This window comes from Amyelois transitella, chromosome 17, assembly GCF_032362555.1.
Source record: "Amyelois transitella isolate CPQ chromosome 17, ilAmyTran1.1, whole genome shotgun sequence".
Taxonomy (NCBI): Eukaryota; Metazoa; Arthropoda; class Insecta; order Lepidoptera; family Pyralidae; genus Amyelois; species Amyelois transitella.
Window position 1 is genome coordinate 8248650 of NC_083520.1, and position 21670 is coordinate 8270319.

At 34.3% G+C, this 21670-nt stretch overlaps 1 protein-coding gene across 1 annotated transcript; it reads left to right on the forward strand.

Moving 5' to 3' along the window:
• LOC106134219 (protein NDNF) lies at positions 1-21382 on the forward strand. Its single transcript, XM_013334212.2, has 13 exons — positions 1-114; positions 6590-6763; positions 8481-8587; positions 9711-9799; positions 10882-11000; positions 15783-16093; positions 16310-16401; positions 16745-16903; positions 17783-17894; positions 18567-18736; positions 20045-20193; positions 20774-20881; positions 21235-21382. Exons 1-13 carry the CDS (start codon positions 107-109, stop codon positions 21380-21382), a joined length of 1746 nt encoding a protein of 581 aa, XP_013189666.2. The 5' UTR covers positions 1-106.
• The last annotated feature ends 288 nt before the right edge of the window (positions 21383-21670 follow it).

The window sequence follows — 21670 nt, forward strand, 5'->3', positions numbered from 1 at the left end:
GTCTTTATAAAGGTGGATGTTTTTATTTTTGTGGACTATTTTCCTGTGAACGTTGCTCGAGTTGGTCTAGTGCTTGTTCGACTTCTTATATATAGTGAAATACGAAATGTTACGGTAAGATTTCATATCATTTTTATAACGTAGTTAGTTTAATTAAATAGGTATACCTGTTTCATGAAATAAACTTTATTAATCGTTAGTCACATCCAGTGGCATCAGAAACGTTGAGCAACAGATGATGCTGAGCAAAGTTTAACCGGAGTTCATTATTCATAAAGTTTTATTATTTTAATTAAGAATATCAAAAAGATAAGATAATTCGATATCGATTATCATGTTTATATATAAATAATAATTAAAATAACTTTCAAAAAGTTAAGTTTCAAAAAAATATCTAGACTTGATGTTTTGTGTTTGTTGATTTTTTTATTTAATTTCACAATAGTAACTCAATTAAAATTTCAATCAAGAGTTTTTAAAACAGCCACGGGTAATATGTAGTATGACGAAAAAGTATTACGAATTTTTGCCACCTCTCCTCCACCACTGTTGTAGCAGACACATCAGATATTCTCCTCATTGTTATGAAGATAAGACCAAGAAGATTGTATTTCCTCGTATCGATTGATAGTAAAACGCATAATAGCAAGCGAGAGCCAGACAAGAAACGCTTCGTGTAAATACCTCACTTGAAAAACTTAGTATACTACCATTATCCTAAAGTGTATAAACACCATGTGCAAAAAAGAATAGGACCACTTCATCTCGTTCCAATGGATGTCCTAAAAGACGACTAAGGGATATGCTTATAAAATTGGGATTCTTCTTTGATGCGATGGGCTAGCAACCTGTCACTATTTGAATCTCAATTCTATCATTAAGCTAAATGTGACCTATCTGTGACCTATCTATTCAATACTGTTTTCTCTGTCTACCCCGCAAGGGATATAGATGTGATGTATATATACTCCGGTCATAGATGGACCCCGCAATCCTCTCCACACAAATAAGGACGTAGGAGGTTCTTATTCTGCTTCTTCTACCTCATCCTCACCTCTCTGGAGTCTTCTCTAAAAACCGCGTTCAGCTGTATGGCTTTATGATGGAATTCAGTTTCAAATAGCGACAGGTTACTAGCCCATCGCCTGTAAAAGAAATCCCAAGTTTTTAGGTCTATCCCTTGGTCGCCTTTATGACATCCATGGGAAAGTTATGGACAGATTCTATTCTAAAGTGCTGGAAACCACACGGCGTTTTCTTCGACGGAATGTGGGCCGAAATTAATAAACTTAATTAAAGTTTCATTAGTAGAAAATTGACAGAGTTTTACATTAATTACTCGTAATAATATAGGTATTTAAAAATAAAGCTGTATTTTTTTTCAATTATTAAAATTAAAGTAAGTCGCATTATGGGTTAGGTTCCAATTCCCAATCCGTTGGCAAGTTCTAAATCTTCGAAGAATACTTCTATTTTTTTTTAAATCGTTTGACGCAACATGCATTATTTTAGCCCCATCGTTTCCGCTAGGAATAAACTAGAACTATATTTTTCTGTTACAGCACACACGATTTTCATATATTTCCATCTCATCAGAATTGTAATGTGTGACAGTGACAGAGAATCGTATATGTTAGAAGAGGAGCTGAATGTAGTTCAAGCCGTTAAGACAAATAATATTTTCTCGTATTTGATGTTGTATGTAAGAAAGAGATACTCGTAGACGAAGATAGTAGAAAGAATGGAATAAACAAGGATAGAGTGGCTGAGGAAAACTTTAATGATAAATTTTGCATATTTCTTATTAAAAATCTACATTAATTAAGTGGGTTAATCGTAATATGAAATTATGAAATAAAATAAATATAAATAAAATAGAATCATCTATTAAACGCAGAACTAAAAAAATTTAGTACATTTATAATAAAGCTAAAAGCTCATAGCTTCTCCAAATGCCTCGTGTATTCCAAACTATTATTCAAACGCTCGTGACGTGTATGCAAACGTTGTAAAAAAATATTAAACTTACTAAGCGTGAAGGATGTGCGAAGAACAATACTACTTATTAAAGTACTCTTACCTTCTATGATCGAATTATATCGAATAGAGTAATCGATATAATTCTCTAGCCCTTTGGTAACCCGAAACTGAAGCCCTGTCATATTGGTGTCGTGACATGTAATACTGACACCTTCGGATTAGGGGATAAGGTTGTGTAAAATGTAAACGTGATAATGGACCTTATACATTGTCCGCGCAAATTAACTTCAAATATATAAGGTAAGGACAAAACGGTAATGGATATCAAATAATCTTTTAAGTACTTTGTAGAAGTTTAAAATAAATGAATGAAAATATACTGAAAGAAAAATGTTAATTTTACATCGAATTAAGGTATTGAGAAACCCGATTCCTATCTAGAAGGTAGTTTTAAAAACAGAGCTTAATGATGGAAACTTCGAGAAATCAAGGAAATTTTAACTTTTTGTCCATTACTGTAGGTGCTAAAATATCTTGTTAGTGAAGTAAATAATCAACTTCTTAATTATAATTTACTTTGTTAAATATACTTATTTTTTGGTTTCTTTTTTTATTGAAAAAGCCATTTATTCATAACAAAATTTCTTCTATTGAACGATCAAGTTAGAAAAAAGTACCCATACCGATTGCCGGTGTAACTTAAACTTAAACATACTTAAACATAAACAATGCCATATTGTATTATTTTACGGTCTTTAGATGTGCAGTAAAATGGAAATGAGCGATTCGTGTCAATAAAGTTTCTAGAAACCAACTTGGAGTTTTGTTTACATATTGTACCTAGCTAGTTATATTGAAAAAGACACAGATCCCGTTGGTACTTTTGCAATTTTGTAATTTTATTCAAATTTCATTACTTATATATTTTACCTTTTACAGTTATTAGGTATTTAGGGTCAACATATAAGTTTGCCAAATATTAAAATTATTATTTACCTTTTTTCAATTTATAAAGAAATGGACTTGTCGCTTTCCGTGATGGGCAAATACGGAAGCTTACATTGACCCGACACGCGCTTGACCAGTTATTCCAATATATTTATTCCCTCCAAACGATGTACAAAACGAAACGCGAAATCTTACATTTATAATTTTAGTAGTCGCTTTGTCGGTGTTAAATCTAAATTTGGCACAAAAAGACAACTTTCATTGTGCGGCTTGGAGACAAAATATCTATATATAACGCAGTCTGCCTCGCCGTCTGCTCAGTTTTTGTATTTCTGTCTAATTTGATGCATTTACTGAAGCGCGGATTTCAAGTCTGCGTGTTATAAATAACTGAAGATTTATGTGTCTAATGGTATTCACGATTTCATTAACTGCACAGATATTGGTGTTGCATTTGAGAAATATGCTTAAATATTTTATCAATAAACAAACAACAAACAACCCCAAATTTGACTGCCAATCGACCATCCATCAACCATTAAACCAAGTTATTAGTACAAATAAATGAATTTCAAAAATCTATTAATTCGGAAATATTTTGTAAATAAAACCGTTTTCTGTATTGATATCATAGCTATAAAAAATATATAGAAATACCTACGAGTATTTGGTTCTAGGGCTTTTATTTTTTATTTTTATTTGTGGTATTTGAAACACAAAAATCGAAATAATGAGACAATTCTGAATTCCATGACTATGGTTGGTTTCACAACATTGGTTGACGTCAAATAAATTACTTAAAACTAAGTTTCCTACTGCCATGCCGCTTCAAAGCGTCAGTGCAGAAGAATTGGTAAAAAACATTTTACTCACTTCACTTTGTTCTCACTTCTCACCACTTTCGAGAGGACTTCGGGGTCAGCCTTTCTGATAGTATAATTCGGTAAAGAGAAGACTCGAAGTATCAAGAGAAATTTATCAATACAAAAATAAATCGCTAAAAAAATCGTTACATTTCCTCAACAAAATCTCCAATTTGTGACTCCAAAGGGTGATTGAAATCGACATAAAACAACTTGGCAAAAAGAATGGCTTGCAAATCACGAGGGAAAACAAAGGTAAGGCTAAATAGCTCTGTCATACACAAACGGTGGGTATTTGTTTGAGCGAAATATGACCAATAACATTATTTTTAAGCGGTGTGAGCTAATGAGTTTTGCAAGTACGAGTAAGGAGTTCTGTTTAAAACAGCGAGCGGCGCAGAAGTGAACATATTTTTTTGTACATAATCAATAATATGCTTAAAAGTAGATTTTTCTTTTAAATAAATGAATATTCTTGTTATTATTTGATTTATTGAAGTCTAGTTTATATTGTAGGAATGATAATCTGCTTCTCCCAAACGCAGCACACTTGACTGTTTGTGAGAAATCAAGTTAGGTAATATATAATTTTATTGTCGAATGAAGAGTTATTAATTCATTGTTATTGAGTTTCATTTGTAATGCTGTGTCATACATAAATGCAGCTTATTTGATTTTTAATTATACGAACCTGAATATATTTCTGTTCACTGGTAAGTTTATACCGTGAGTGATACATGAGTTCGGTTTAAAGGAACTATATTTTTTTACCGCAAATGGCTTCGTTTATGGGATATTGGAGATTGGCGTATTGCGAACCAAAACTGCAGGCTTACAAGTTTACAAATATAACAATAAGGCCAGGTTATTTTACCACGAAATTTCAGTAAATTGATGTTATCGTCATCGTATCATAAAAATGATAAAATAATCTTTAACAGAGTGCTACATAGAAAAGAAAAGCATATTTCCGTTACATTTTTGATGCAATGGTGGTATAATTACCAACTTTGTTTGTATTTTTAACTAAATTTTAGGTCAAGAGTACCCTTAACCGACGAACTCGATAAAAAGAGTTAAGTGAATGAAAAGTACTATACAGGATATATTTAGACTGTGCCTATACCTTCTTTTTGATTTTGCGTATCTATGTTTTATTTTTGTGGTGAAAGGCTTTATGAAGTAGAGAGGTACAATTATTTTCAAATTCCATGCAATCTCCTTGTTTCATGGATAAATTTCTTCACGTATTATCTATGGATAATTACTTCGATTGAAGCAAGTTTAAACCTCTTTAGTGATGGAAGTTTATGGTCATTTTACGGTTGGCACATTACCTTCTTAAGGTTAATTGTTGTGATTAAAACACCGTAAAGTATCATTTAAAAAGGCTTTCTTATTTTTATTCCAGGTAAAATTACAAAGAAATCAATTGTTAAAAAGTGATTGCTATTTTTAATTCTATTAATTAATTGAATAATTAAGTTTCAATCAATATTAATCTATCATTGTACCACCTTTTTACCAAAATCTCTTCTCAGGCAGCTCATGAAAAAAATAATATATTTTTATGATATTATGAGGAATCATTCAAATAGTCTAATATCAAAAATTTAATTTTAATCTAAAATTTGAAATAATTCTAATTTTTAACTAAGAATGTAAATACCTATATACTCTGTATTTATTCCAGTCAACAGATTTTTTTCTTTTTTCTCATCTCGCATTACAAATCATTTAGGAGCGGCCAGTAACTATGTAAATATTTATAGAGTAACCATGGAACAATGACCTTTTGTGGTGGCGTTGGTATTACGATCATTTCGCGTTATGGGCGTATTGAACCCCTTGTTTAAAAAAAAACAAATTGTTTTACGTATGTACCTTTGATATATTGTTTTAGGTCGTTTTAGTTATTGATGTTGCGGTTTAGGTACACATTTAAGACCTTAAGGGATTACGATAAATTTATGTTGGTGCTATTTCATTATCTACGTATCGCTTATGTTATGAGGCACTGGAGTAACATAATCTGTTCAAAATATTGTCTACTAGAGGCCGTCCGCGACTTCGTCCGCGTGGATTCAATCCCGCAGGAAATCCGGGACAAAAGTAGCCTATATGTTATTCTGGGTCTTCAGCTACCTACTAACTTTCATCTTCATTTTCTTTTCATTTCAGAAATTTCATCGTAATCGGTTTAGTAGTTTTTGCGTGAAAGACTAATAAACATCCATACTGATATCCTGACATACTTACAAACTTTCGCATATAATATTAATAGGATTGAATTTTATAAAAAAAAATGAGTAGACCGTTATCCGACCTTACACTATCCTCTAAGGTATCAACGAATATTCTTCTAGCAGAAGAGCATTCTAACCTCTTTGAAGAGTAACTCGAGGGGCACCAATCTTGTAGGTATTTTCATAATTACATACGTACTTACTATACTACTAGAAATTAAAACTAAACATATGTATATAAATGTCTGAAAAATAAATTATTTTTCTAGTATCAAGATCAAGTTAAGTACAGAGTTGTCGAGATCCTCAGCTGAATGAATTGTGTCGTTGACCTCTGAATCTTACGCGTCGCGTTTAGGATCGCGGATTTTGGTACTTTTATTTTTTTCATACTTTCTAAAATATGAACCGATAATTTTCTTTTAACGTTTTTAAATATCCTTTAGATGAGTACACTTAACAGTTAAATTTATGCAGTTGAATTAAAAGTCACCCTGTATATAGAAATAAAGAGATATATTTCAGCCTTACGGAACTGACATCTCTTTTCAGTAAACTCAACATCTTCGCTACAAGGCTGGCAGCCCTGATAGTGCTGCATGCCGCCGGCGCTGGACTGGCGTCTCCAACAGTACTGATCACGAGACCTGTCTCCAGGATGCCTGTGGAGTGGCTGCCGGTTGATAACCAGACTTTGTATAGGCTGGGAGAGGGGGAGACAAGAAGGTAAGTTTATCTAAATTTAGATCTGCGGTGAACTTTTTATTGTCACGGGCACTAAAACTTGTTAATTTGTTACATACATACATATGGTCACGTCTATATCCCGTGCGGGGTATACAGAGCCAACAGTCTTGAAAAAACTGAATGGCCACGTTCTGCTATTTGGCTTAATGATAGAATTGAGATTCAAATAGTGACAGGTTGCTAGCCCGTCGTTTTAAAAAAAGAATCCCAGTTTGTAAGCCTATCCTTTAGTCGCCTTTAACGACATCCATGGGAAAGAGATGGAGTGGTCCTATTCTTTTTTTTATTGGTGCCGGGAACCACACGGCACGGCACGGTTAATTTGTTATCTATCGTATTTGACAATTGATTAATAGACTATCTCAAAAATCCATTGGACTGACTTCAAGAACAAGAGTAGCACAATATGGAATAAACATGAAAGGGGTGGAACATGCGCTGTCAGCGGAATGAGGACATGCGACCGATTTTAGGGCAGCGGATGCACTGAAAACTCATCAATGATGACATGAAATGTTTTTGCATAGTAAAAAAAAAAAAAGACTAGGTATCGCGCGTGATATGCTACACAGGTAAAAGTATCACGGACTAGAGAATATGCCCGCATAAAACGAATAAGTTCCGTTCCAGAGGGAATTCCAAGTAATCCTCTCTTAGTGCATTCGTAGACCATATAAGAATCTATCAACATGCCAAATTTTAAGTTTCTTAACCCAATAGTTTGGGCCGTGCGTTGATTTTTATATACATATGTATATAAACCTGTAATTCAAAGACCTTATATATTATAAACCTTATATTTCCGAGCTTTGCCAAGAACCAACTAATGAACTAAGCGAACTACAATATAAAAGTTGGTGGGCGAATCTTTATAGGAAATAGATGTGTATGAACTTTTTACACTAGTGATTTGATTGAAGCCTTGCCAAGAATTCGTTTTGCATTGAGTGTTTTGTTAGAACACAATTAATTAGTTGAGTTATTTATATTCAGTGTTGTCATTCCATTCATAACTTATTTTCTTATTATAATTTCTACAATCCTACTTCCTACTTATTATAAGTAGGAAAGTTTGATAGGATATGTGTATTTGTTTCTCTTTCACCCAAAATCCACTGGACAGATTTTGATGAAATTTAGCACACGCGTAAAACCTGTAATAACACATAACATAATTTTATCTCAAAATTCTCACAAGAGCGAAGCCCCGAGGTGCAGCTTGTTAAATTATAATTTACACAACGTTATCTTTTGATGCCAAATCTCTGTGTGAGCTAAAGAAAGCATGTAAATAAATAATAGGTATTTTCTATACATGCTATGAACAGCATATTTTAGTTTTTCATGCTCAAGTCAGCCATTTACTAAAGGGCTGGCTCAACCTGCGTGATTTTAATGCTTAAATTCCCATTTTTCTGGTACCCCTTGGATTTTCATAGAAACGACACTCTATATATTTGAATTCGAGTTCTGCTTTCATACCAACTTTCAGCAACATTGATCCAGAGGCTCACAAAGCTTAAAAGCAGATACGACTTTCGCATTTATTTTAAGTATGGATTAATTTATTTATTAAGCGGTAGTAGATATGATTAGACTTAGTTGACGTAAATACATATGTGATACCTTATAACCATTTTTGAAAATAAATCTATTCTATTATATGACTGCTTTTTATCACTGCATGTTGTTTAAGCTTGGAGCTCAACACCACGGCCACTTCGCACACGCCAGTCTTCATAACAGTGAGTCCTTGCACCAGAGACTTCAGGTGGATGGTGTTCCATGGCGCTCATAAAGAAGGTAAGTTGGTTTTCAAAATCCTCCGTGACTGTTTTTTTCTTAACTTGTTAGTGTTCTTAAATAGACACATCAAGTTTACTTCATTAATTGAAAACGCGTTTGAGAACACGTAACAGTCTTTTATTTGGTTGTAAATACTTCATTGTTACATACATACATACGACATGATTACGTTTATATCTTTTCAAAACTATTGGCTATGATACCAAGAAAAGAAAAGGGCATGTTTAGCGGTATGGCTTAGGAACTTAATTCATAAACCCTAGTTCCTGAGTCAGGGCTTAGGACGCGCCATGTGTATGAATGTCTTCATGTGGCATCGAGATTCAAATAGTGGCAGGTTGCTAGCCCATCGGCTACAAGAAGAATCCCAAGTTTATTAGCCTTTCCTTTAGTTGTCTTTTACAACTTGGCAATACTATGGAGTGATCCTCTTCAATAGTGTCGGCAACCACACGGCATTTATTGTTACATATGTAATGTAGTAAAACATAACAGTCGCGTACAAAATCAATATTTATTAAGTCCTGAAAGGCAGGCTTTAGTAAGCCAGGACTATTAGGGCATTTTGTGTGATTAGCAAAGCTATTCGCGTACAAACCTGACTAATCCAATTCAGGATAGTGGTTCAGACAGACTCGAGAAGGGTGTGAAACTGGGATTAACATCTAAGGCGACTGAAATAAAAATTCACTTAGCTTAGTGCTGTGTGCTTTCCGAAACTTTACAATAGAATCTTACTCCATATCTTTCCCATGGACGTCGTTAAAGGCGACTAAGGGTTTATTAACATGGAATTCCTTTTATAAGCGATGGGCTAGCTACCTGTCACTATTAGAATCTCAATTTCATGAAGCCATATAGCTGAACGTGGTCTTCCAGTCTTTTCTAGACAGTTGGCTCTATCCTGCAAGGGATATCAAGGGATATAGACGTGACATATATGTATGTACGTAACTTCACTTAGCGATTTCACAAACTAAGTTATTTCTTTCCGTTTTACTCTTATTTAGAACATCAACATACGAATTGTTTTTTCCTATTACTTATTTTGTGTTAGCTCATGTAGATGTTAAACTATCATCAAGGATTACAAATATTTTTCCTATCCCGTTTGTTCTAGGTCCCTTAACGCTGTTAAAGGAATACAATGGCGGTGTCACCAACACATTTTCAACTTTCGTTTCACAGCACGATAGATATATTCTTCAGGTAAGCTGCATACTTAAGTAAGTATATATTTCTCTTTTCCTATTTTAATTATATTTAATTATGTTTTTATATTACTATTCGTAATTATATTAATGTATGTATGTTTACGAGCTGGTTCTCTTCCCGCGTAGATTGTAAAGTCTATTTAGAAAAAAGCCAAAAAAATTGGCCCTGTCTGAACCTCAATTTTAGCATTATGTTATGCCAATTAGCTATACGCCGCCTTAGTGTTTTCATGACTGCTCTGTCTGCCCCGCAAAGGATAAAATAGATATCTCTCGGTCTCACTCTTCGCATCGTTTTATATTTTTCCCAAAAGAGCGCAAAATATCAATCAATAGAACTGAACTTATTGGTTCCAAAGTTACTTAATATGGCCGCCATGTATGTAAGTAAATAAAAGCAATAAGTATTTTGGTTGAAGTGGACCTAAGAATTTCCGAGCACGTCCACATCAAGGTCTCATCAAGTAAAATGGTTCGGTAAATTCAATTCGTCCCTAGTAAATTGCCTAAATTTCACTTCTGCCCTTTCAGACACAAATAGGTCATTACAGGTAACGGTATTTACTTGTCTCGAAGTATTTGTAAGAGATTTACCCTTTGTAAGTAAATAAATATTTTTTATTGAAGTATATTTTTTAAGGCGTCTTGCTGAGTGTCTAATTAATTATTAATCTATACTGTTCAACGTGGCTTTACAGTATTTTCAAGAATGTCAGCTTTTTCTATCCCGTAAAGGATGAAAACGTAATCATATGTACCTTTTCCATATTTTAACCATCCAACTAAATGAAAAAATTAGTCTCATGGCTCCGTCTACACCGTAAGAGCGAAGATGTAGAAGTAGATGCATAATTTACGCGTTATAATATGTTTAATGGGTATGTTTATATTTTTGCTAAGACTACCAAAGTCGCAAAAATATAAACATACGTGTTCGGGAATAAATATAGTTCTTAAGGCTGTACAACTAGGTTATGACCTAAGAGCTATATACGACCTAGACGCATATAAAAGTAATGTCTTCCAAAATTAACTTCTTCTCTGACTACTAGAAATTATCAATAATTTTTTTTTAAGATGTCTACATCAAGAGGCGGATCAGCGGCAGTGAGTGTTAGGGGTGAAACCACTAGAACGGTTCGGATGCGGTTGCGAGTCAGGTCAAGACGCAGGCTGACCGCAAATTGGGAGCCCAGGTATGTATATATATATTATTTTGATGTTGTGGTTTTGTGAAATACTTACATATAAAGAAATTCATAAAAATTAATTAGATCGCTTTATATATCGATTTATATATAATTTACTAGAGATTTATTTTTCGACTTATATTTCTATGCCACACTTGAAATACAAGGAAATATATAGATAACTGTAAAGATATCGAAAAAAATCTCTCATAGGTACAGTTACAACCAAAGAGTTGGCTACTTTGACCCATTTCCAATGGGGGCTTTGACTATTTATTTCCATGGGATGTTCCACTTTCAGATTATAGTTTTCCTTCTACTATTATCTCGCTGGATTTAGACTGAAAATATAGGGGTTACTTTCGGTTTACGTAACCATCGTTTCTCACCATAAAGATTAACTTCATAAAAAGTCGTCGTCAGCTCGCACCGTTACCACAAAATATTGAGAATACAGAAACCAAACTCTGCATAAATTTGTTTTAAAAAACTTTCTGAAAAATGCATGCATGATTCAACATAAATTTTGATGTAGCTGTGCGAGAAAGATATATAATTTTGACTATATTTTATTAAAATATTGTAATCGTACATATAGTACTCTGATAGAGCCGCAGTATTATTTTTCTTTAAATTCCATATATAAATGTTATGACATTAATTATATTATTATAGAACTACTACTCATAAAATGCTATCATACAAATAAAAAATTTATTTGTCTTTCTTTAAAAAAAAATGGATTCTTTTTTTATTTTAACTTAATAAAACTTTTTTTCTTCGGCGCATTATCGAAAGCTTTTTGCGAAATAGCGAATAAAATGCAGCGTTACATCTGTGCAGTGATTATTTTCTGCCATCACCACTCGTCACATAAATCTGATCATGAACACGTATAGATGAATTTATTATCAACGCCAAATAAGGCAACTGATATGACTAAGGGTGTGTTAGCAACAACTTATATTTTCCTGTTGAAAACTACAATGTATGCTCCGATTTTTTTTACATTTTTTAACCAGAATAGCACAATTAAGAAATAACTGTAAATTTAAAAGAAAAAATAAATAATCAAATAACATATTATCAAGCCTCATTTCTGTAAGCGCGTGTTACCGTGTGATTGAATGTTAATGAAAAGCTCCGTAGACACAGCTTTGTCCGTTACGGGGTAGGCAGAGCCAACAGTTTTGAAAAGCCACGTTCAGCTAAGAAGACACAAAAAGTATCTCACAAAACCAAATCTTGTCATTTTTCTTTCTTCACCTTTTAAATCATGAATTGACAATATTTGTTCTTGCTGCTGAGCCATGTCCCGGGTTCGATCTCCGGTCAGGTATTCAGCTTTATAATATCTATACTAATATTATAAAGCTGAAGAGTTTGTTTGTTTGTATGTTTGAACGCTCTAATCTCAGGAACTACTGGTTCGAATTGAAAAAATCTTTTTGCGTTGAATAGGCCATTTATCGAGGAAGGCTTTAGGCTTTATATAACATCACGCTGCAACTATAAAGAGCAAAGAAATAATGAAAAATGTTTAAAAAAAAAGTTGAAAATTATTAATCCTTGAGGGCTTCAATGATGCCCAAAATAACTATACCACGCGGACGAATTCGCAGGCACAGCTAGTAGAATATAAAGCGACTATTATTGAGTTAGTATCCCACAACAATAGCCTTGAGCTTACTTTGGGGCTGGCTCAACCTGTGTGATTTGTCCGGTATATAACGTATAATTAATTATCTACGTTGTGCACGAGTCCTAACTTTCGTATAATGTATCACACGGTATCGACAACTTTCTGATATCGGTGTCGCGGTAGCCTGATGTTTTTTCTCGGCACCCGAGTGGAAACTTCTCCATTCAGGTGACAGCTGTTCACACCTATATGATGGAGAAAACACTTATTTTCATATGTAACTCGATTATTTATTATAATGAGTTGATTTTAATAAGAAATGACTAAATTTCTTATTAAAATCAACTCAATCAATTATTTCACCCTCGTCTTTGTTCCTACTTAAAGATTGTCAAGGTGATAAGGTTACTATTGATTTATTTATTTTTTAGTCAATATCCATGCGAAGAGATGGAGTGAAGTTTATTCTGTTCACAATTAATGAACGAAATTCGCTTCATTTAAGATGAAAAAAAATATGTTACAAATAGTTTAACATACAAAACTTTTGGCGCGAAAAAAGGCGGCGTGATTTTATGCAATTTTTTTTTAAACTACCTTTTGAAGATTGTCAATCACACAGTTCACGTTTCTTCTGAATATACCACCTACCTTTAATTTTCATACCGAAACTTTTTCCTCCTAGCTTCAGTCCCAATTGCATCCTCACCACTCCGGAGAGAACCATGGATCTTGGATTGGGTGAGTCAGGTTTTAACACGAAACGATTCCCGTCAAACCTCCGCAACCTTTGCAGGAGAACCTAACCCGTATTGGAATGATCATGTTGACACATTCAGTTGCTTGAATGTGCAGGTTTCTCACGATATCTTCCCTCACCGTATGAGCATCAGTTAGTTATCAAACTAATGTACAAAACTTTTTCACACCGAGACATTTCGCCTTTATTCCATTTAATTCAGCTAATTATCCTAATTATATCGAACTTATATTCTTCACTCGCAATGCTCGATACTGATAATATCAAGTCACGCAACAAAGTGCGGACATACCGACAATTTTCAATGTAGATAATATTATGTGGATCACTGAGGACATCGCCTGCGCATTCCTTACTATAATCGGCACCGTTAAATCGGCAAAAAGTCGGGATAAGATTATAGGTTTTATAAATACCTACATACATACAATCACGTCTATCTATATCCCTTGCGGGGTAGACAGAGAGTGAACACTCTCGAAAAGACTGAAATATCGCTTTCAGCTGTTTGGCTTAATGTTGGAATTGAGATTCAAATAGTGAACTTGTTATGCCGTGTGGTTCCCGGCACCAATACAAAAAAGAATAGGACCACTCCATCTCTTTTCCTATGGATGTCGTAAAAGGCGACTAAGTGATAGGCTTACAAACTTGAGATTCTTTTTTAGGCGATGGGCTAGCAACCTGTCACTATTTGAATCTCAATTCTATCATTACGCCAAATAGCTGAACGTGGCCATTCAGTCTTTTCAAGACTGTTGGCTCTGTCTAATCCGCAAGGGATATTGACGTGACCATATGTAGTATGTAACTTGCTTAACCCAGAGTTTAACCAAAAGGTTGTTTTTCAAAGATGTTTCTGTATGAATGTCAGAATAATTGTTATTAATAATTATATTGAAGAAATAATTGAATCGAAGCTCCATTTAACAAACATTAATAAACACGCTTGCATTTATATTATTAATATGGCGAACACATACTAGAATACAGTTGGAGAATATAAATCGATTCTGGAGCGGTATCCTTTACTGGTTTTTGTCGTGTCAGTAATTATATGGATGCCTGCTCATAGCATTGTGTTGTTTGTAATGTTGTGATAACTCCCCCATTAAAGTAACTGGATGGTTCCATAGCGATATTTTGCCCGCATTCCCGGTGTGTTCTGTTTAGAACTATTGATTCGTTCCTTTTTTGAAAGAAAGAAGCTGAACGACTTCTTTCAGTCTTATCGAGAATGTTGACTCTTTTTACCTGACTATGTGATAAAGATATGACTATATGTACATACATACATAAATATTGTCACGTCTATATCCCTTGCGAGATAGATAGAGCCAACTGTTTGTCTTTATGATAGAATTGAAATTGAGTTAATAATATGTAATAAGTAATTGAGTTGGTAGATTGAAAACGCTAAGCTGTATCTAACTATTTATCAAAAGTTAAATGTGACATGTATTTACACTACAATCTTTAAAAAAAAATATTTTTGAACGCCAAAGAGGCAATAGTCATCTACAAACTCGCACTTTCAGGCCTATTCGATTAATACTAGCAAATGTTTTTAATAGTTGGTTTACCGGAATGGAACTTTGTATAGAAAATGAAGGAGAGGTAATTGAAGATTAATATTTATGTGAAGTAGGTACCTAGATTTGGGAGGTGATCTCTTAAAAACTTACTTCCTAAAGATCCAATTTTTTAAATCAACATTTTACACACAGCGCCCAGCTGGGATTTGACATGCATGATTTTTTTTAAATGGAGGTTTATTTATTTTGCTTATTTTACTTATACATAACAAAGTAGAAAAGGCATAATTTTGAGTGTTTATATACAAAAGCTTTCATTTATTACTTATCGGATTGTGCTTTAAGAAAAAAAATAGGGTCGAACTGTTTATGCAAACGATAACATAACACATTCACATACTTAGTCTCATTTATAAGAGGTCTAGAAATATTTATTAACTATCTAGTTTTTGTGGTGTCAATGCAACAAAGTCTTTATCGAAATCATTGCATTATGTTTAAATCGATGGTAGAAAAACCTATTCCATATTTTTAGGGTTCCGTGTCTCGGAATGAAATAATTTTTTTTAAGGAATGCACTGTCTTGTTTGTCACATAGGTACATAATAATATCTGATTATCGCTTGTTAGTTTAACATGGTTTTAGATTAATTCCAATATAAGTTGGTAAGTTTATTGAATTCTCCAGTCTTTTAAAACAATTGGTGCCATTTAAACCGTAAGGGATATATTATTTGTATGAACGTATGAATTTAGTATTAGTAGTTTATATGGCTTAATGATGAAATAATGATTTAAAATGGTGAAACTCTAAGCATTTCCCTTGGATGACTATATTATTTTTGTTCTAGCCCAATCGACCCACAAGCAACCAAGTACTGCGTTGTCGCGTCTCGTGTCAAGAACTACACGTCACTATGCGCAGCACAAATCGACATAAAGATGAATAGAATAGAAAATAAATCCAATAGGTTGAACCCAGATGTGGCTCAATTGAACCTAGAGGTAGAACAATTCAATCAAGATGTCAATAGATTGAATACACGAAATAAAATAAATAATACAAGATTAAGCGCTGAAGTCGATAATTCTTTAGAAATGGACGCTAGTTTCGGGATGTATGGTGGCGAATTTAAAAACTTGTACCGAAGAAAGAAGTTTGGTAAGTCTAGTCTAGTAAATGCAATACAAATCCATGAGTCTTTCCTAATTGAGATTTGCTACAATGCGGGCGAAAATTTTTAGCGAAAATTTTCATTTCTTTTTGGTTATTTTTTTATAAATTTATAATTAGTATATTTATATTTAGTAATAAATAATTTATATTTATTAATATTATAATAATTTATATTTATTAATAAATAATTTATATTTACAGGAAGGAGTACAAAAGCGACTGACGGCGATCCAGTTATAGCTTGCGTTGGAGATAGAACACATCATGTGATTGAAAACTTGGACCCAAGTACCGTAAGTATTGGTCTTGCTCCCGGTTGCATCCCTACTATAGACTCAGCAGAGAAACCTGGGGTTATTCTATGACCATTCTGGATCATAGTTACACATTCACTTGTTTCAATGTGCAGTTTTCCTCACAATATTTTAGCTTGCCGTTACAGAATAGACCATTTCAGTATTAAACGAGAATCAACCTTTTCAGACTTACTGCAGTGTAGTTTTTTCCGCCGCTTTTTCTAAATATGCGCTTAGAAAGCGGTAGTAGTAATAATTACGAGTAGATTTAAGTGATGTGACGTCAATAAGTTATACCTTGCATCCAATTTTTAAAATAAATCTATTCCATTCTGTTCAGACCTACTACGTAAGCGTGTTCGGGGTAGCTCGAGATAGGAGAATCGGCACTTTGCTGGCTTCAGGGAGCGTTCGACCCAGGACTTCTACGGCGAAGAGGCTGAAAGAAAACGTCCCGTTTAGAGCAGAGGTCCGGGGGAAAAGTGTCTATTATTTTAAGGTAATAATTTTTATTATTTTGATTTCAGTTTGTTTAAACTTCCGAACCTTCTATATCTCTTTCATACGTTGATCCTTATAAATGTGAAAGTCGATTTAATTATCTGTTGTAATAAATTTTGATAGGTTGTCTTTGAAATTGTTTGAAAATATTCGAGTCCAATAGTAAAACCTTTGCTTTAAATAAGTATCTATTGGAGACAATATTTGTTAGTATTCTATAGAGTATGAATCGTACAACAGAGGCTTTACGAAAAAGTTTAATTTAAAACATTATTTCAATTTAAAATATTCTAAAACGAATTGAAACTGCTACCATTTACAAAGTGCAGGTGTAGAAGAAGCGGCGAAATAAACTACACTTCAGCTTTTTCTCACGTCGGACGTCAACTTAGAAATATAGATCTGTGGAAGAATGCACATTGTCTGTCTATATTTAAAAAAAAATGGTGTGTAATGAATCCCTTACCCGTACGGGAAAATACGTGATATACTTATAGTGTACGTGTATTTCACCCTAAAACCGGAACAAGCAACACAGAAAGACATTGTTGCCATTTTACAAAGCATTTCTTAGGAACAACGAAACGACGAACGTATCTTGATCAAATTAAGGACGTCCTGGTAAAGGGTCAGGTCAAAAGTACCCGAAACCGCCGAGCTTGCATGAAGAGAGTTATGAATGTGGATGAAGCGAAGGAAGTATGCAGAGATCGTGGCAAGTGGAAAGAGGTAGTCTCTGCTTACCCCTTCGGGAAAGAGGCGTGATTTTATGTATGTATTTATGTATGTATATCTTAGGAAAATAATAAATTTGGTGTTGCTAGTTGCAACGCGTATCTGTGCAATGAACAGTTAGTTATTCGTTCGTTTTGTACAGACTACCGTGGCTTCAGGCGGTGGTCTCTGGCTCACCGTATCGGCGTGTGGTGGAGCTGTGGACGTTGAAGTTTTGGTCAGAGGGAAGAGGTTACATTTCTCCAAAAATATTGGTAAGTCTCAATCACTCTCGCGAGAAATAAGACAATTTAATTGTAAAAATATCGAAAAACTTTGTGTACCTAAGCGTGTTTCGGGTATAGCCAGAGGTAGAAGCAATCAATATAGGCATATGAAAATGCCGTAATTTTTTTTATTCTCGTGAAAGTTCTTCTTCAAGTTCCTTATTTGTAAATGTAAATTGTAAAACAGACATTTAATAGGTACTAACTGTTTCTTAGACACTACTTACCTAGTTTCATTTGCCATCATTACTCAGTCATCACCACTTTGGAATGGAAGAGTACCCCCAAAACTCTGTAGCGCAACCGGCAAACTTATCCCTTGCGGGGTAGACAGAGCCAACAGTCCTGAAAAGATTGATTGGCCACGTTCAGCTGTTTGACTTGATAGTAGTATTGAGGTTCAAAAAGTGACAGATTGCTAGCCCATCGCCTAAAAGAATAGGCCTCTAGTCGCCTTTTACGACATCTATGGGAAATAGATGGAGTAGTTCTTTTCTTTTTCTATTGGTCCCTGGAAACACTAATGGTACTAACATGAAATATACCTACAAACTTATTTTTGCCAGTCACTAGATTCTCAAATTTACCATTTTGAAGCTCTTACCTACTAATTTTGACCGCGAAGACATTTTCGAAAATCCTTTTTTTGAATTCTTTCAGAATCCCACTCAAAGTTCTTTGTCCCCGGACCGATTCCTACGTCGTCTATACAAGAGACGAGCGAGGAGAGTTCTATACAATTCGATTCAAGTTCTGAAGAGGCCAGAATGCGGTATGTCATCAAAGTGGTCCCGAGTAGATGGGATAAGGATGGGAGTGTTAACATTGAGGTAAATCCTAATTGATGTACTCGTTATAGATGTGAAAGATTTGATTGTTACCACTTCAAAGTAAATTTTTGATGAACATACATACATATAGTTAGTCATGTCTATATACCTTGCAGGGTAGAAAGAGCCAACAGTCTTGAAAAGACCGAAAGGCCACGTTCAGCTGTATGGCATTATGGTGTAATTAAGATTCAAATAGTGACAGATTGCTAGCCCATCGCCTACAAGAGGAATCCCAAGTTTATAAGCCTATCCCTTAATTGCTTTTCACGACGTCCATGGAAAAGATGTGGTGTGGTTGTATTCTAAAGTGCCAGAAATTTAGAAAAATACGAGTTTAGACGTTTGGTAAAGGCTACTTATTAGAATTTCTGAAATCTACCTAGTACATTAGTAAAATCACATCTTTTTTCAGGATAGGTTAGCAGAGACTATTGTCTTTTCACTTGTCATTCATTCTTACAGACCTACTTCTTCACTTTCGGTTTAGGGTAATCTTTTGATCTAATTCAGTGGGGACCAAAGTAAAGATTATCGTCGATCGCGTCGCGTCTCATCTCGGTGTGAAAAGACCCTTATTATTTTTTACTATTTGTTAGGAAATTTTAATCGGTTTTGTAGAAAAAGCGAATAAAAAAATATACAAACTAAGTTTACCAATACACTCTTACCTATTTTGACATGACAATTTCTTAGTAACTAGTTATCCTGCCTCCAAATTACTGTATGATTTGGTGACTGATGCAGTCATAGGCAATGTTAGACCAGGGGTCTTCATAGTTTATGAGCGAGGGCGGCTCCTGCTCCTGGCAACAAAGCAGTAGGCCATAGCACCGTGTGGTTTTAATGGCTTCAAGCCCCACATAACCCTATAGCAACTTGGGAATAATGTAGAGAAAAATACGATTTATAAAATAAACATATACCTATTGGTTGCTATTTTAACAAAACACTAACTTAAAAAAATATTGAATGAAAAATGTGAAAAGAAACAAAAACGCAACGAAATTCATAGAATCCGCGATTTCAAATTGCCGGGCGCTAGATATTCCATTAAGGACAGGACCGTATTCTAGGGGCCGGACTCAGCAGAAACTTAAATACAAAATAATTTACAAATATTAAAAATCTTTAAATATTAACAATAGTACAAATTTTATAATACCCGCTACAACCCGGCTAGCTTCTAGTAGCCAGCCGGGTAGACGAAGGTCTTAAAACACACCACACGTAAAAAATAAAGGAGTCTTCACAGTTAAATGACAAGTTACAACAAATTTCAATTGAAAAACTTATTTAATTTTACAGATATCAGCGTCAACAACGAGATGGGGAATGACTACGCCGGAATTGTTGGAAGAGGGCGCTATAGTACGGGAGCTAAGGCCCAAGAGGACTTGTCGATCTGTCGACGTTGCGTTTTTGCCGGCGACTCATAATGCCACCGATGTTATAAGGTTAGTTTGAGATCATTGATTACATATCTACATACGTCTGTTTCCCTTACGAAATATACAGGGACAATAGTTTTGAAAAGACCACGTTCAGCTGTATGGTTTAATGATGGAAATTAGATTATTTATTAGATAGATAATTATCTACTTATTAGAAACTAATGCATACTTTAAATATGTAACAGACAACATATTTCACTGATGAATAACTCTTGGATTAATGTAATATTATTTTTTGAGTACCGGCGGGGCTATACTTTACGTTGACAAGTCATATTACTTATAACTATCCAGACCTGAAATCTTGAACCGAGTTATAATGGTTTAGATCAGGAATAAGAAAAATAAATGTTTTGATTCGAACCTAATCTGACCCGTGTTGTCTTCCCTCTCATAACATATGAACTAAGCAAAAAAAATAATATTTATACATATAAAATAAGTAGATACGACATAATATGTATGTACCTTGTCACATTGGTGAATAGCTCCGCCGGGTGCGTGATCTAGTAACAATAACGATACTAGCTCCCGTACCAGTTTTAAAGTGAATTCAAATTCCATTTTGAAATGTCTATTTCAGATATTGCATCTCGGTTCGCGAGAACGCGATAGGTGACAACTTTTCATGCTTTTTCTCAAAAAGATCGAATTTAAAGACTACGTGTCTCAACCAGTTACAACGGACGCAGTAAGTATTGGCTTGACTTTCTTGGAATCCTATTATAACCCTGGTCCTGGATCCTAGTGTTAGTCCCGGTTGCGTCCAAATTTCTGGACATTATAAAAACATATAGCAACGTCTATATCCCTTTCCTTCTCCCAACTTCCACACACAATTTACCTTAGTATCTAAGCTGTTGATTAATCTTAATAAATATTCTATCTATCTATGGTGAGGGAACGAACTGGAGTTAAATTTACAATCACCATAAAGGTTTTATTAACCTACATACCAAATTTCAAATCTAAACCCGGCTTAGGCTATTAGTAAGCCAGTCAATGAGTCAATCTCTTTTATAATACCATTTAATCCTATTTCAGAGAAAAGGTGATCGTCCAAAAAGTGAGCGGGCTAAAACCTGGAAGGAAATACGCCATCCAAGTGACAGCGTCTGGAAGAGGAAGCTCGGTGCCATACAACATTTTGTACGCAGACACCAATATGTCGTGCAAGGACGATTTGATATGAATATTGTGCCAGTATTATTAGGATCTAGACTTTTTTTGCCGTGATTTCCCAGCAATATAGAAATCGTTTGTTGTAAATTTAAAAGAAATCGTACTACTATTTTGAAAATGTTTGATTTAGGGTCAAGTACGTAGGTACCAAGCAAAGACGCGTGCGCGCACATATTTTTAAAAATGAAATAACAACACATAAATTTCGTTTTCCGCTGCGTAGCTTACTTTAAATCCAAAAGAATGTTAGACCTTAAATACTTATTTCAATTTGTTCTATATTTCAATCAATTTAGCA

Excerpts from the sequence above, each read along its gene's own strand:
- LOC106134219 (XM_013334212.2), top strand. Across the intron at positions 9,800-10,881 it reads ACGATAGATATATTCTTCAG|ATGTCTACATCAAGAGGCGG; the intron begins GTAAGCTGCATA and ends TTTTTTTTTAAG. Across the intron at positions 18,737-20,044 it reads ATGGGAGTGTTAACATTGAG|ATATCAGCGTCAACAACGAG; the intron begins GTAAATCCTAAT and ends TTAATTTTACAG.